General features: G+C 44.7%; 1 protein-coding gene and 1 long non-coding RNA gene across 3 annotated transcripts in view; one reads left to right on the top strand and one right to left on the bottom strand.

Annotated features, from left to right (window-relative positions):
* Nucleotides 1–8,203: 8,203 nt before the first annotated feature.
* On the bottom strand, nucleotides 8,204–15,044 carry LOC122560714. 2 transcript variants are annotated; one of them, XR_006314791.1, is made up of 3 exons: nucleotides 14,958–15,044; nucleotides 10,950–11,091; nucleotides 8,204–10,830 (listed from the first exon to the last, which is right to left on the bottom strand). It is a non-coding gene; the product is annotated as an uncharacterized LOC122560714 (long non-coding RNA). The 2 variants fall into 2 exon arrangements; XR_006314790.1 differs by having other exon boundaries at nucleotides 14,954–15,041.
* Nucleotides 14,536–17,303, top strand: part of usp31 (ubiquitin specific peptidase 31) — a 140,428-nt gene continuing 137,660 nt past the window's right edge. The window contains exon 1 of the mRNA XM_043711666.1: nucleotides 14,536–16,308. Within this exon, the coding sequence (XP_043567601.1) occupies nucleotides 15,598–16,308 (711 nt within the window). The 5' untranslated portion in view covers nucleotides 14,536–15,597. The remainder of the gene's footprint in view (nucleotides 16,309–17,303) is intronic.

The following is a 17,303-nucleotide window of genomic DNA, read 5'->3' as shown; positions in this document are numbered from 1 at the left end:
CTTGTTATCACGTAGTCCAATCAACTGTTCTTCTCTCTCTTTGGGCTCTATCCCCACCGATTGTTACTCCTTACCCTCTCCCCCACCGTATCTTCTGCATATAATCCGACATTTTCCTAGCTACCATTAGTTCCGAGGAAGGCTCACCCCCTTCATAGATGCTGCCAGACTTGCTAAACATTTCCAGCAACTTCTGTTTTTGGATGCTTTAATAATCCCTTTGTTTTTTCCTGGTCAGGTTATCAGATAAAATCAATGCCATCCTACAGCACAGAAGAAGGATTTGACCCGTTACGTAAATGCAAGATCTTTGACAGAGCTCTACCACAAAAGCAAAACATAAAGGATGCTGTAAATCTGAAACAAAAATAGAAAATGCTACAAATATTCAGCAGGCCAGGTAGCAACAGAGAAATAGAGCGAACATTTAAAATCAATGATTTTTTGTTAGAAATGGAAATTTTAACTCTTTCTTTCTCTACAAATACTGCTTGTCTGGCTGACTAATTAAAGCATTTTCTGTTTGTTTTAGTGAAAGAACTATTCATTTAATCACAGAGTTAATGTTTTGATCAGTACAACTCTTCTTTCAAACTTAGAGTGGTCATACAGGATCCAAAGTATTAACTGTTTCTCTAGTGACAGACCTGCTGAGTTTCTGCAGCACTTTCTGTTTTATATTTCCAGTATCTGCAGTCCTTTAATTTTATCAAATATGTTCCATTCTCCAATCTTTCTTTAGAGTCCAGCAAATACCTAAATTACAACATTGCAACATATAGATCACACATATCTGGATAATTATAATGATGTAATCACAGATTCATACTCCTAACCAACACTCATGATTGTAATGACTCATTAAATGTTCAAGTTTCTGTTGGCTGAGGTATAATGAAACATTGACAATGACGCATAGCGAATTCCAATACCAAACACACCTTGCTATTTAAACTTATGTGATTATTGGAGATCTAAATCAGTAAATCAGTTTTGATTGGAATCAAGAAATGTTTAAAAATTCAATAAAGTCATTCAAAATTTATTACACCTTGCATTATACTTGCCTTGAGTTTGATATTGATGAGCCACCATTGATTTAGTTTTCAAGCCACATATTCCACCTAAAACATGCTAACAAATTGCATCTATTTGCTTCATACTGCTGAGTACTCAGCCAGTTGTTGTATAGCATGGTTTTTGTGATCAGATTTTATTGTAATACTGTTCAAACAATTATGCCACATGTAAGCAGGTGCTTACTATTACTCTTGGGCAACACACATCACGAATGATATATGAGTGATAATGTGACATCAATACTGGTTTCCTGTTTTGACCAATGTTTCAATATTGTAGTTAAACCATGACCCTGCCTTTGAAGGATTAGCTGCCTTCAGATTTTCTCTGAGGCAAATGTAAGATTAGAAAAAGAGTTTAGGTGCATCTAAGTGGATGTTTTAATGGCTCAGACATTCACTTATGCTGTCTGTCAATTACCACTTGAAAATCATTGCTTTATAAACTTTAGATAACTTTATTTTCTTGATTCAGAAGAGTGTGAACTTGGGCTTTTATCATGGCACTAAGATGCAACACTACAGAAGAAGTCCAATCTCCTCCAACTCTGGTCCCTATGAACACCCCAATTTCGATTACTCCACCATTAACAGTTGTATTTTCTGGTGGATGAGGGTATGAGAGTTTGAAAGACTAATAATGTAAAGATCTTAAAAAGGTTAAAGCTGAACAGTGCGTTAAATATAATCCATTGTAGAGAGCACACCGGGCGAGAGGCAGGTTTCTGGGACTATTGGGAGGTGTTGGGTCAGTAGAAGTGGCCGGGACTGTAAAGAGTCCCACTGGTAGAGAGCACAGCTGGCTAGGAGGCTGCTATGGCCGTACAGACAGTGCTGGGACAGTATTATTGGCAAGGGGCTACAGACGTCCCCACTGGATTAGGAACACTTTACAGTTGGTAGTATCCAGGGGTACACAATCTGCTAAATAGCAGATCAAAGTTCTAAGGGGGATACTGCAGGTTCCCTTATTGAGAAGTACAAAATAGATAGACAAGGGCCGACAGAACAAAAGAAGAAGATGGCTGGGACCGATCCCAGACATGAGCACAACAGAAAGAGTGGATAGATAAGCAGAAATGGAATAGTATTGCAGGAATTGGCAATCACAGGGTTCAACGCTAACCCCACAAAGGCACAGATTGGCAAAACACAAGTCTTATACAAGTAGACAAGGTGGTAGCACCAGTGTGTATACAGAACACACTGCTTGAACTGACCCACGGGCTCTCCCATACAAGTAGAGAGGCCATGATAGCAAGCCTAGGGAGAGAGTGGTGGTGGAAGGGAATAGGAAGAGATATGGCCAAGTATTGCTGCAGACGCATGGTTTGTGCACAATATAACCCTGGGAGACCCATAAAAGTTAGGATAGGACACCAGCCCACAGGGATACTGCAGGTTCCCTTATTGAGAAGTACAAAATAGATAGACAAGGGCCGACAGAACAAAAGAAGAAGATGGCTGGGACCGATCCCAGACATGAGCACAACAGAAAGAGTGGATAGATAAGCAGAAATGGAATAAAACTAAAAAGATAGGGATAATGTTCAATTAGCCAGCCTAATTGAACAAGTGAGTGCCTCCACAAGTTGGTGGAGAAAGGACCAGGAGCAAGTTAGAGAACTGGAGGGCAGAATAAAAAAATTTAGAATTCACCTTAGAAAAAATGTGAGAAGAGAGAGAAATTGACTGTCTCCCCTACTATGAAACTGTCCAGCAGGAGCCAACTGCTCTGTCTGTTGGACAAACCGTGCAGGAGTATAACTGAGCACCCTTTACCAGAGGAGGCACAGAGTCGCAATCTAAAGAGAATTATAAACCCTTCACCCCAGGGGAGAAGCAGCAGATTATGGCATCCCTGGGCAAATTACAGCCCCAGAGCGCAAACACCAGATTCTGGGAAGAGCTGAATGGTGTATGGGTAGAGCACCAGCTGGTCCGGGCAGCTTGCCCAGCAGACAAGTGGAGGCAGGTAGCTGGCAGACCTGATGCCACAGCATCCCGAGACTTTAGAGGAGAGTGGTGGACACATGCCGTTGCCCTCACAACAGAGATAGATGCCCAACAGGCCCCCTTCACTGACTTCAAAGAAGAAAACCAAGTGTGCTCGGAAATGCTCCCACGAACTGGAGCAGAATCACAAACACTAAGCAACTTAAAGGGGAAGGAGCCTCTGAATATGGGAACGATTATTTAGGATCTATCAAGAATGCTAAGGGCAAGCAAACCCAGATCGGGGGGGAACCGAGCATTCATCCAAGCTTTTAAAGAGGGGCCATCCTGAAAATGGCAGTAATAATGTCCCAGGATTATGATGACCTAGACGAGTGGGCTAGCGGGGTGCAGGATGCAGAAGCTTCCTCAACAAAAGCAGCCTGCTGGAATGGAGGCAAGAATAGAATGATCCTGCCACAACTGTGGCCAGTAGGGACACTTTACTAGAGAATATAGGGTCCCACAAGCAGGAGGTAGACCAGGAAACAATGTAAAGTACTGCAGCCACTGCAAAAGAACAGGACACACAGAAGCAGTGTGCTGGGAAAAGCACAGGGCACCCCCAAACCCCACCCGGAACACCACGGAACTGCGGGAGTCCCGAGGTCAGCAGAGCTAATAACCATCTGCCCCCATTCATCAGGGTAAGGGAGAGGGGAAAATTTACGTACCCGCAGTGATAGGAGGGAGGAAATGTGAGATGATAGTGGACACAGGAGCCGCTGTATCCATCACAAACCTACCCTTACCCGACACAAACAAAATGATTCACTTAAGTGGGGTAGGAGGAGATAAAACACCAGCTTATCTAAGTGAAATTATCCTCATAGAAATAAATAACATATATATCCCCAGGAGATTCTATGTATGCCAAAATAATGGGCAATGATCTCATGAAAGAATATAATGTTCTAATCGATTGTGCAAAAGGGAAATTGATTTGCCCCAGACAGTACGATCGGAAGACTGAGATTGGGAAACTTGCAAGTCACCTTGAAACTATTAAAGTGGCTACCGTCACCAGTAGGGATTGGAACCTCGAAAAGGGGGGGAATTCAGAGCCATCTGCGCCTCCGTCCCCGGAGCATGGGCAGAAACAAAGTTAGATACAGGTCTAGTTAATATAGACCCAATAAGGGTTCCCGAAACGGAGCATAAGCCCCACCAGCAATACCCAATAAAACCCGAAGCAGGAAAAGCAGGTGTGAAGACAGTGCAAGGACTAGTGAAACAGGGAATCCTGAAAGAAACTGCAAGTACAACTAATTCCCCAACGTGGCCTGTATTAAAGCCTGATGGGAGCTACAGGCTCACCACTGATTATACAGAACTAAATATGCTCACCCCCAAATTGCATCACATTGTAGTAGACCCCCTCCACCATTTTAAACGGCTTGGCCCCTGAGCACAAGATTTTTACTGTTTTAGACATAGCCAATGGTTTGTGGTCTATTCCATTACACTCTGAGTCCCAGAACAAATTTGCTTTTACAGTAAGGGGCAGGCAGTGCACGTGGATTCGTCTGCCACACCAACCTCACTATTTTTCACAGGGTGATGAGTGACATCTGAAAGACCGTAGAGTTACCAGAGGGTAGCACTGCCCTTCAATATGTAGATGCTATCCTAATTGCCTCAGAGTCTGGGTCAGGACCCTGGAAGCTTTATATCTAGTATTGCAGGAATTGGCAATCACAGGGTTCAACGCTAACCCCACAAAGGCACAGATTGGCAAAACACAAGTCTTATACAAGTAGACAAGGTGGTAGCACCAGTGTGTATACAGAACACACTGCTTGAACTGACCCACGGGCTCTCCCATACAAGTAGAGAGGCCATGATAGCAAGCCTAGGGAGAGAGTGGTGGTGGAAGGGAATAGGAAGAGATATGGCCAAGTATTGCTGCAGACGCATGGTTTGTGCACAATATAACCCTGGGAGACCCATAAAAGTTAGGATAGGACACCAGCCCACACCTAGGGGACCCTGGGAACACCTTCAGATAGATTTTACAGGGCCACTACCATCTTCCAGTGGGAAAACGTACTGCCTGGTCACCATAGATCAATTCACCCAGTGAGTAGAAGCATTCCCAACCAAAAGCTGCATTGCAACCACTGTGGCCAGAATACTAGCGGAGGAGTTAATGCCTAGGTGGGGGGGTATCCCTCCAGATCGACTCCAACCAAGGGACACATTTTACAGGAAAAGTCATGAAGACTGTATGCCAATTGTTCGGCATTAGACAAAAATTCCACATCCCCTATCTCCCCAGAGCTAAGGGACAGTAGAGAGAAGGAATAGAATGCTCAAAAATGCTTTAGCTAAGGCTATGCAAGCCTCAGGCAGAATATGGGCTGAAGTGCTTCCAATCATACTAATGAAATTAAGAGCCACCACGAATCAGGCAACCAGGCTAACACCATATGAATTAATGACCAGGCGAGCAATGCAATTGCCAGAGACAATAATCACAGGTGGCACCGGTATGGCCCACTAAAAGACAAAATGCGGCAATATATCATAGAATTAAGTGCCCAATTGATGGGATGTGGGAATTTCTAATTGACAAACAGGGCAGGGGAACTCGAAGTCTTCCCTGTCGTCCCAGCAGGAAGCCATATCCGAGTGCGATCATTGCCTGACAAACCAGGCTTTACCTCAAAATGAAATGGGCCATACGATGTGATAATAAGTGGGGACACCTGTGCCTGCCTAGACATTAAAGGAAAAGGCACATGGAAGCATTGGACCCAACTCAAACCATTTAAAGACTCCTGTGACCAAACTAATGACATTGACCATTCCCCAGGTGCAAGCAGCAAAGGTGGACAGTCATCCTGGGGAGAATACCGAAAACACAACAGAACAAGGCACGACTGCACCTCCTAATGGGAACAAAGACTTAAACTGTTAACTCTATTTTAACTGCAACATGTATACACCTATCTGTATTTCACTGTATTTAAGTGTCACAGCCATTGGGAGCATGCCAGGCTTTGAGGATAACCTCTTCTATAAAACCCACCTAAGCTTGCATGGGAACTGAACTGTCTGCTACCCACTGCTGCGATCAGTGGAATCCCTATTTGTGGTTACTCTGGTGTGGACCCCTCACAACCTTTATTCAGTAGACGTCTCGGGGGCACCGTGTAAAGGGCAGATAGGGAAGTACAAGCGGGGACTGTAGCTGTACAGCACCACTGGCTCATGGAGCTGGGTTCCCCCAGCCTAGGGAAGGGAAAACCCATTTAAAACCCGGTAATTACCCACACTGTTTTGCAGGACAGGGATGGGGATGCGTTTTTGCCCTGTTTCCTAAAAATGACTCATGCATTCAGACTCAATGCACTTATTAGCACCGGGGACAGTTTATCTGCACCTGCAGCGAGCAGACATGTTTGAATGTGACCGTGGGCAGACAATTCACAGTTGACCAACATGACACACAAGATGGCCATCGGATCACAATATGGAGAGAAACAGCAGAGCAGATACATACACTGTCTGGGGCCACCAGAATGCCAGCACAATGCACTCACAACCCAGCTAAGGCAGGTGGGGGAAAGAATACACATGAGTAACAAATACTGCCCGCTCAAGTGTCTGGGTCCAGACACCTCTTATAGAAATGCTAACAGCTTGATACAGACTCAATACGAAATGCTAATAGCCAGGGCTGCAGTAATCATCCTTCTCAGGAAGAGCGATTAGCGCCCATTACTACAGCAGTAGATTTCCATGCAGACACTGAAACTGACAATGACCACACAGAAATTATCAAAGGCTGCGCTAGTACTGACAAGGACTGTATCGAAACTATCAATGATTCTGCAATGATTGCCATAAACAAACCCTATTACAAAAATAATAATCTCATCACTGACCTATTGCATCACAAGGGGTATAGAAGTTTCGTGACATGTGCTCCAGATCGAGAGAAGACTCGCAGCTGACCACTGTGCTGTTGGTTTTGTTCTCTCCCCAGAGCTCCAGTATTTCCTTGTGCAACAAGCTCTGTCATTGAACCCCAATTCTGACTCCAAGACTGGTGTTTTTCCCCACAACACCTGTTTCCAAACTTAGAGATTCTATGAACGACATGGTGCGGGAAGTATAGCATTTAAAGGACTGGTACAAGTTATTCTTTAACACATGTGGTGTCAGATACTAGAGAGCTTGTACATTCTTCATAATCAAGAACTTGTATTCTTGGGTATGCATATCTTCAAATACTGGATGGAGTTAAATTAATTCAGTGAAGAAACTACTGGTCTAGGGTCAGCCAGTCAAGGAACAACAAGTCAAAGAAATTTGTGTACTGAACAACTGGTCCAGGGAAAACTAGTAGAGAATTTCATAGGGTTTCAGATGTTTATGGCAGAACCCAAACAAAAGATAGAACGCTTTGAAATTATCTATGTTGGCAGAAGAAATTTGTTTCATACTATTGATTAGAGATAATGACAAGAGAGAAACAACGGACTGCTCCAAATATGATGGAGAGAAAGAGTGACCAAGATGTGTCAGCATTCCTTGATGTTGTGTTGAAGAACGGTCAGGTCAAACGTTTAGTGTGTTGGCAATTGACACACGTTTCAATGGTTTTCACAATCTGCTGCATGATGGAAGACTAACTATTCCAAAGTCACTTTGGGAAGATGTCCTGGGAAAGTTGCACCAGGAACAGTTTGGTTTGCCAAGTGTGGAGTGAGAGCTTGGCTGACAGTGTGATGGTTGGGGATTTCCAAAGATATTGAAGATTTCATAATTCATTGTGAAATCCTGTTACTCTACAAATCAGAAATGTTTACCACTGCCATCAATACTGAAGAGAGTTTTGATTACAAGGATCAACAAGATTTGCAAGAAAACAAAGTTGAGACGGTGGTGCTAGAAAAGCACAGATCAGGCAGCAACCAAGGAGCAGGAGAATCGACATTTCAGGCACACGCCCTTCATCAGGATTCCTGATGAAGGGCTTATGCCCGAAACGTCAACTCTTCTGCTCCTCAGATGCTGCCTGATCTGCTGTGCGTTTCCAGCACCACACTCTCGACTCTGACACCAGCATCTGCAGTCCTCACTTTCTCCTTGCAAGAAAACAAAATCAATCATTTAGTTTGTTTGAGTTAACTGACAAATCTTTAATTGATGTAACAAAGTGTAACATACATTGGTGAACACACAGTTATGTCAGATGCTGAGGTGACTGGGAAGATGTTCAAACAGATAATTTTTTTTTATCTCCCCAGGAATAATCCTCAGTGACAAAATATCATAACAGAGGAGTGTAACATATTGATTTCACCAGTAATGGAACTAGTGTAGGCAAAAAATGTATTAAAACTTAATGAACAAGTTGAAATGAAAACTCTGTGTACTTCATGGTTTGTCAGTAAACTGAAATTAAAAATCTGCTAAACTGAGGGTGTGGCACACACAACTCCATTGAAGCCAACACTGAGATGGGACAACCAATGTCATGGAATCAGGACATAGTCAAGATTAATTTGCTTGACCCAGGGATCGAGGATACTGTCAAGAAGACCAAAAATGCATAAAAAATAAAGTACCTGTTTTAACAGGATAGCCATTCAACACAAACCAAATTCATGAGAGCAAATGTCCTCCAGATATTAAAATGGAACAACTCCTGCTTCATCAAGAAAGATGCCATCAGCAATGGAGATCCAAGTGCTAAACGTTCCTCCAATTTAAAGGGGTTTTTCAGACTTCACACTTTCAAGAACAGAAGCAAACAATAGTATTTTCTGTACTCTCAAGAAACATGGGCAATGGCAGGAAAGTTGGGAAGATTTAGTAAAAATTTAAAATTAAATTCTCAACATTAAGAAAAATTCCCAATTTTCCCCTTAGAGTTAAACGCTGGGTTCTCTACTAAATAGCAACTATCTTATTTTCTTATATTTGCATCTCATTATTAGTGAATCTTGCCTCATTTCTATACAGCTTCTGAATCTCCTCTACCTCCTTGAAAAATTAACCCTATTGCAGCCACATCATTAGGGCTACTTTCAGACCAACTCACAGATCACTTGAACGCTTCAGGCCCCACTTTTGAACTCAGGGATACTTACAACTTGCATAATTCTGCAAAGTTGCTTTCCATAGACACAGGAAGACAGACAGACAGTCACTTGAGGGTGGAATTGAATCCAGGTCCATGGTGCTGCGAGGTAGCAATGCCAACCACCGTGCCACTCATCAAACATTTGAGCATCCTGGAGGATGAGAGATGTTGCGCTGTGAGCAGTTTCTTTCAAAGGACCACTGAATTGGGGGGGGTGGGGAGGGGGAGGTGGTACAGTGGAAACATGAACTTCCCATTGTGCAGCACTTCAGCTTCAAAGACAATATGCTCCCTTGAAAAGCTGAAAGCTAGAATGCAACAACATCTTCAGAGACGTGTGGAATCATCTCTAATTGAGTCCTGTCACTCATAGGGTAAGTATAGGTGTGGACGATCTATGTAGGGCAGAGCCGACCACAAATTAGAAAGTTTTTTTAAGCGTCAGTGTTGTCTTCTTTAAAATGCAATGCTTTGGCTGCAGTCAGCAATGTGACAGAAAAAGGAGTTGGTTGCTTGTAAGAGATAAATAATACTTGTTGATTACACCTTCTTTCAATTTTGGGATTTCTGAAAAAGACATTAAATGGGTGAGACTTTACCAGACATAACAGCTACAAAATGACTACAGCAGACATTTTTGGTGTGTGTGTGAACACATTTTTCCAAAAGTGTAAAATTATTTACACTGCTGTGTCACCTGAGCACCTATGTCTTGGCAGTTGTTTTTTTTTTGTTTTTTACCCTCCCACAACCATGACGTGCAGTCCTGGCTTTCATAGCTGGTGGAAGATGCCTGTTCCTCAATAGGTCTTACTGGCCTGGAAGACTTGGCCCAGGGGTATTTGCGCCTAGAAGGACTAGGCCTGCTGACAGTGTCCTGCCTAGATGCGGGCTCCCCCTCCTTGGCTTAGACTAATGCAGGCTTCACCAACACAGACAAGGGGGGAGGAAGAGTGAGCGAAGAGTCTGTAGTATCTGGAGAGGAAGCTTATGGGAGTCCTTATGTGGATCCTCCTCCCTGTGGCCATCTGTTGGCACCAACCTATGAGATTGAGGTCCCTTGTATTCCTCTTGTCTGCCAATGATGCTGAGCAGTGCAGTGGGTCTGTGTGTATATCTGGCAGAGTGAGCATGCTGGACTTGTTGATGGAGACAGCTAGCTGCATGCATGCTGGAACTGGAAGAAAACTGATAACATTGGTGGACTCCTTTCACCTTCAATCCAGTTTATGAATTGGCCCTGACAAGCCTGTCTGATGTTCCTAACTCTCTCTGTACATTTTGCCAAAGTCGTTAATGGCCAATAGATGGTCATCTGCTTCAGGTTGAGCAGGAGCCTCATCATTGGAGGTCCACTGAATGCCAGAGACCTGGGTTCTTACTTTCTTGACCAGCTTGAATTGCAGTGTGCTCCCTTGAAAAGCTGAAAGTGAGAATGCAATGATGCAACAACTCTTGAACAGTATTGTGGTCAGTAATGTGCTCGTCAAATGTTATTAACCTAGATCAAAGTCTCTGAACTTCTGGAGGATGCAGATGAAAGCCTTGTCATTTAACCCTGAATGAATTGAGTGGCTTCCTCCTCAGAGGTGGAAGTAGAGTGAAGGATTTCCAGTGTTGGTCTCTTTCTCCAGGTAGATTGCTGGGTTCCACTGGTCCCTGTATAAGAGAAGAGTTGAAGTTAGTTGCATAAAAGATTTCCAAGCTTGTTCTGGATAAAAATAAGCTAGCACTGTTGGTAAAAGGAGAATGGTGCAGCATAGCTCAACGAAGCTCACTTGGTTGGTTGCTAATGAAGGTCTTGCATCTCCAAATGAACAGTTCCCCCCAGTACCTTTTCCTCACAGGAGGTGACGAACCTAATGCCCGCTGCCATGCCGCCAGTCTTTAGCTTTTCTGCCCAGTTGTGAGAAATCTTTCCTGCAATGTCACAAAGGGAAGGATTGATTATCATTGAAGTGAATGGGAGAGGTATTTGTGGTGATGTTGGGGAGGATAGATGTTTTCACCAAGTAAGAAACTCAGATAACAGGATGAGGCAGTCTAGTGGCATTGAGTGAACACGATGCATGCAATGTGAGAGTTATTATCCTCCAGTCTTATGAGAGGAGCATGCACTCGTAGTATTAGCGTGAATAGTGGCGACGCTGTGAGTGTGAGGTCATAGAGTCATAGAGATGTACAGCATGGAAACAGACCCTTCGGTCCAACTTGTCCATGCTGATCAGATATCCCAACCAAATCAAGTCCCACCTGCCAGCACCCAACCCTTCCTATTCATACACCCATCCAGTTGCCTTTTAAATGTTGCAATTGTACTAGCCTCCACCACTTCCTCTGGCAGCTCATTCCATACATGCACCACCCTCTGAGTGAAAAAGTTGCCCCTTAGGTCTCTTTTATATCTTATCCCTCTCACCCTAAACCTTTACGCTCTAGTTCTGGACTCCTCTACCCCAGGGAAAATACTTGGTCTATTTATCCTATCTGCACCCCTCATGATTTTATAAACCTCTGTAAGGTCATCCTTCAGCCTCCGACGCACCAGGGAAAACAGCCCTAGCCTATTCAGTCTCTCCTTATAGATCAACTCCTCCAACCCTGGCAACATCCTTGTAAATCCTTTCTGAACTCTTTCAAGTTTCACAACATCTTTCCGATAGGAAGGAGACCAGAATTGCATGCAATATTCCGACAGTGGCTGAACCAATGTCCTGTACAGCGGCAACATGACCTTCCAACTCCTGTACTCAATACTCTGACCGGTAAAGAAAAGCATACCAAACGCCTTCTTCACTATCCTAGCTACCTGCGACTCCACTGCCAAGGAGCTATGAACCTGCACTCCAAGGTCTCTTTCTTCAGCAACACTCCATAGGACCTTACCATGAAGTGTATAAGTCCTGTTAAGATTTGCTTTCCCAAAATGCAGCATCTCATATTTATCTAAATTAAACTCCCGAGATAGCAGAGAAGATGGTAACACTTACTCTTTTGTCCACTGCCAGGTGTTTTTTTTTTAACCTGGGACACAAGACTGACCTGGACTACTACCTCGGTTTAGGCTGGTTGCATTTGGTAGCATGGCTATCCTTGCCAGTCAGCAAGAAAAAACACTCCCCTCTTTTGACCATCATGTTCACAAGCACCTCCGGGTCTCTGCTGGCAAAGCAAGGAGCTAACTTGCCTTTCTGGACTATATTATTCAGGATCATTGTTCAGAACCAGAGTATGAATGCCAAATCCTGGCATCTGATGTGCTAAGGAGCTGAAGTTTAAATATGATGTCAAGGTTTCAATGTCATTAATCGAGTCCTGCTGTCTTTCCTGCTGCTAAATTCCACGATCTGGGCACATAGAAGCTGATTGCACAATTAATGAGGTGAGGAAAGGAAGAATAAATGAGAAAAGTCAACACAGGCCAAGTTGACTGCCCATCATGAATCTCAAACTAAAAAACACTGCCAAAAAAAGGAAAAATTCAACCCAAATCTAGAGTCTTCAACTAAAAAACCTACTAATCTTCCAAGTTTCAACATATTATATCCTGGGAGGATAGCAAAACTTCTAGACTGCTGAATTTGTGAAATCAGGAACTTGGGGAGATGGGTTGGTAGTAAATTAGATTAGATTAGATTCCCTACAATATGGAAACAGGCCCTTCGGCCCAACAAATCCACACCGAACCTCCAAAGAGTAACCCACCCAGACCCATTCCTCTACCCTACCCTATATTTACCCATGACTAATGCACCTAACACTAGTTAGCAATTTAGCATGGCCAATTCACCTGACCTGCACATCTTTGGATTGTGGGAGGAAACCGGAGCACCCAGATGTAATTATATACAAAACGTATAACGTTAATAATAAGCAAAAGGTTTGGAGGAATGACGGGGTTGAAAACCTGAAAGAGTTAATGCTGAGGAGTGCATTAGGCACTGTCACTATAATGATGTCACATGGATTCTAAGGTGTAAGACGAGGTCTTCTCATAGTCTCAGTAAAATTTCTATTATATCAACACAATTTGAACCTAGCTGTTATGCAATAAAACACCTTTCCTTGTGAGACTACTGTTGTTAAACTCTGCTACAGTAGGCTCAACAAGTCCAGCAGACCACTTTCAAGAAAGAGAACGATGGAAGAAAATCTGTCGGATGGGAGTTTACACCAAAATGAGGAGTGGCAGATGGAGTTTAATTTAGATAAATGTGAGATGCTGTAGTTTGGAAAGGCAAGTCAGGGCAGAACTTATACACTTAATAGTCAGATCCTGGGGAGTGTTGCTGAACAAAGGGACCTTGGAGTGCAGGTCCATAGCTCCTTGAAATTGGAATCGCAGGTAGATAGGAAAGTGAAGAAGGCATTTGGTATGCTTTCCTTTATTGGTCAGTGCATTGACGATAGGAATTGGGAGGTCATATTGCAGCTGTAAAGGTTGGAGGGTTTGAGCTAGAGCTAGAGGCTGAATAAGAAAAGCAATAAAGTGGTTAATTTTTACTTTAAATAGCGACCTTTGGGATAATTCTTGACTTAAATCATTTCTGTGTTGCAGTTTTAAATTAGCAGGGGGGTTTACCCCGTGTCGTAACAATTGGTTTACAGTGAGAGGGGAAAGATTTAAAAGGAACCTAAGGGGTAACTTTTTCACACAGAGGGTGGTGCATGTATGGAGTAAGCTGCCAGAGAAAGTGGTGGAGGCCGGTACAATTACAACATTTAAAAGGTATCTGGATGGATATATGAATAGGTCGGGTTTAGAGGGATATGGGCCAAATGCTGGAAAATAGCTACAGCGAGGATTTATCTTACAGCATCTTTCAGCTGTGTATGCTCCAAACACAGGAATTCTCTCCCTCCAGCTTTCTTTCTCTTTCTCTTCACCCTTAAGGCACTTGTTGACTCCTGTCCATTTGACCATGTTTTGCTCTGTGGTCTTAAAATCTCTTCATTTGACGTAATGTCTAATTTGAATGGTATCTTTACAATGTTAAAGATTCTATATAAATGCATAAAAACAGAAACAACTGCGGATGGTGTAAATCGGAAACAAAAATAGAAGTTGCTGGAAAAGCTCAGCAGGTCTGGCAGCATCTGTGAAGAGAAATCAAAGTTAATGTTTTGGGTCCCCTGAGCCTTCCTCGGAACTGCAATCAACATATGATTTATGGGAGGAAAACAGACCCAGAATCTGAGGAGCATGTTGTGAAGCGCTGTAACATGGATTGCAGAAAGAACCTTTACAATGTTGTGCTGGAAGAAAATAACATTGTCAAACATTTTTCCACAATGTGCCCTTCCCTTTAAATGAATTTCCTACCCCTTTAAATTGCTTCAACTCAATGCCGCAGGGCGGGGCAGGTGATTGACATAACCTGTACCCAAGCAAACGCACAGGTACAGTTAGAGAAGCCAATCAGAGGGGCGGCTGGGCGAGGACGCGGTGGTTGCCATAGTGAACGGTGGCAGGACACTGCCCACCAGGAAGCGGCCCCGCCCCCCCCGCGCGATGGTTCAGGAGGACGGTTGGGCGGCGCGAGTGCACCGCGCTGAAGTGGCAAGGCCTTGGCGGGCGGTGAATGGTGGCTTTCGGCGCACACCGGCATCTCGCGGCGAAGAATGAGCCGGCCGCGGAGCGTGCGCTCCGGCAGTCGGCCCGTATGCCGCCGGCAAGCTTTCTAGCGGGTCGAATTAAATCTCCAGCCGGGCTGAGGGAGTGAACCGAACGCGGAGGAGAACAGGGAGGGGGAAGAGACCGAGAGAAAAAAAATACACAAACCCACGCATTCTCCGCCCGGCTGCAGGGGCGATGTGGATCCCGATCCCGATCCCGATTCCCGGCCCAGGGAGGGAGGCAGGCAGCCGAGCCGAGCGGCGCCTCATGGATCGAGCGCCTCACTGAGACAGACTGCAGCAGCCCCCGGGCGGGGGGGGGTCAGCACGGGGTCGGCCAGCCGGCCGGGGCGCACGCGCACTCGACACCCCCGGGCCGCTGCAAGTTCACCCTCACCGTTTGAACGAACAACACCATCCGCCCATTGAGGGGAGGGGAGGGGGACAAAGAAAATAATCGCCTCGAAATACACCCAACCCCAGCCCCCCCTTTTCACTCACCGCATTGCAAATCTGAACACTTTTCCCCCTTTTGCATCTTTGAAAGTCTCCCTTTTTTTAAGTTGCATTTTACAAATTGTTGCTTTGTTTTTCTTTCAATCGCAAATTTTTAGAACGTTTTCAAACTGCAATTTGGAAAAGTTTCTCAAATTGCAAATGAATCACTTTTTTTAATACAACGTGAAGAAAGGTACAAGTTAGGCGAGCGTTCTTGCCGTTGCACTTTTTTTGGGGAGGAGGTGTTGAATTTCCAATCCACCGTACAGCTTTTCCTCGCAGCGATTGTTTTTTTTGGAGGAGATTAGGGACATGTCTAAGGCGGCAGCTAAGGAGAAAAAGTCCTTCAGTAAGAAACTTTTCCGGCGGGGCTCGGCACGGTCGGTCGGGAGTTTTATGAGCAGGGTGCTGAAGACTCTGTCCACCCTTTCACACTTCGGCACCGAGGAGGCGGCTGAGGACGACAAGGACGACGGTGGCTTCAAGAATTTCCGAGCGGCCGAGGCCGGCGCCGCCATGGGGTTGGGCATCGGGCTGGGCCCGGGGGTCGGGGTGGTCTCCTCGGCCTCCTCCATCATCATGATGATGAGCGGCATCAATCCGGCCGCGGTCGCCGCGGGCCGGTGCGCGGCCGCCGGCCACAGCGACTCGTCCGAAAGCGGCTTGTCTGGGGACCGCTGGCAGCCCCCCGGCGTGGCCGGCCTCAAGAACCACGGCAACACCTGCTTCATGAACGCCGTGCTTCAGTGCCTGAGCAACACCGAACTCTTCGCCGAGTTCCTGGCTCTGGAGCAGTACCGGGAGCGGCCGCCCGGCTGGCCCGATCCCTCCGAAGGGGCAGAGACCCAGCGCCGGGAGGCAGAGGACGAGGAAGAGCTGGACAAAACTTGCAAATCCAACGGAGTTTTATTCCGATCGAGACCCCAGGCAGACATGAGAGGAGAGGTCACTGAACAGCTCGCTTCTCTGGTCCGAGCACTCTGGACTGCAGAATACACTCCACAGCTCAGCCGTGAATTCAAGGTAGGACAGCCTTCGCACCCCCGAAGCTCTTTGTAAACAGATTTTTTAAAAAGAAAAACTATCATTGGGGAAGGAGAGGATTCTTAAGATTTTAAAATGAATCAGGACAGTGAACTGGCCAGTTTCACCTGTGACTCAGGATTTTCTGGTTACTAGTTTTGATGGTTCACTTGATAGCTTTAAACAAGGGATCATGCATCCTGGTTGCCTCTAATTCCCCCGGTTAGGATAGAGCTTGACTGTCATTAGTATATCGAGACTTCAGGGCATCTGACACTGCTGTTGTAAGATGCCCCGCAGAATTCTCTTGACTAGTAGCTTAGTGCAGTATTTTGTCTTTGTTTCGGGAACTTCGGAATATTGGCTACCCTCAGTAACAAGCATCAAGAAAACAGAAATCTTGTACATTTATTTATCTCGTTGTTGTTTGTGGGATATCGTGTTCAGATTGGTTGCAACATTTGTCTAGCGCTCAGTCGTGATTGAACTTTGGAAGTATGGGGGAATTTTGAGGATGTGATTAGCATTCTCTAAATCTGAATTTCTTTCATGTTAAAAGTTTAGGATTGACCCCTCCCACACATGCGCACGTACATTCTCAATAGCTAGTCCTGATTGAAAAGGCTACTTTGATTTCAAAGCATTGCTCACTTCGACGGTATTAATTTTATACTCTAGATGGACTGAACGCTGTTGGGGGAATGGAGGATGTCCTCATTTCCACCGTTTTCTTCTGTATCCAGAACTTCCTCTGTCAGGAAGACTGTAATACTTCCCGTCTGTTCCAGATGTATGTAATACTTTCTTTGAACAGGTTGATTTGAAAATATCTGTAATATGTGGCTTGGGGTGATCAAACTTCGCAAACTTTCCGTTTCACATGTTGAGATTGTGTATGGCAGAGTGTTTTCTGTGATCAATGGAACTGACTTCTGAAAATTCTTTGAACATATTGTCTCCTATTATGCCCATCTTTCCCAGAACTCCAGGTTTGA

The sequence above is a fragment of the Chiloscyllium plagiosum genome, chromosome 21 (assembly GCF_004010195.1).
Source record: "Chiloscyllium plagiosum isolate BGI_BamShark_2017 chromosome 21, ASM401019v2, whole genome shotgun sequence".
NCBI classification, from domain to species: domain Eukaryota; kingdom Metazoa; phylum Chordata; class Chondrichthyes; order Orectolobiformes; family Hemiscylliidae; genus Chiloscyllium; species Chiloscyllium plagiosum.
The sequence above is the reverse complement of the archived record's forward strand: the minus strand, read 5'-3'. Positions and strand labels throughout refer to the sequence as shown.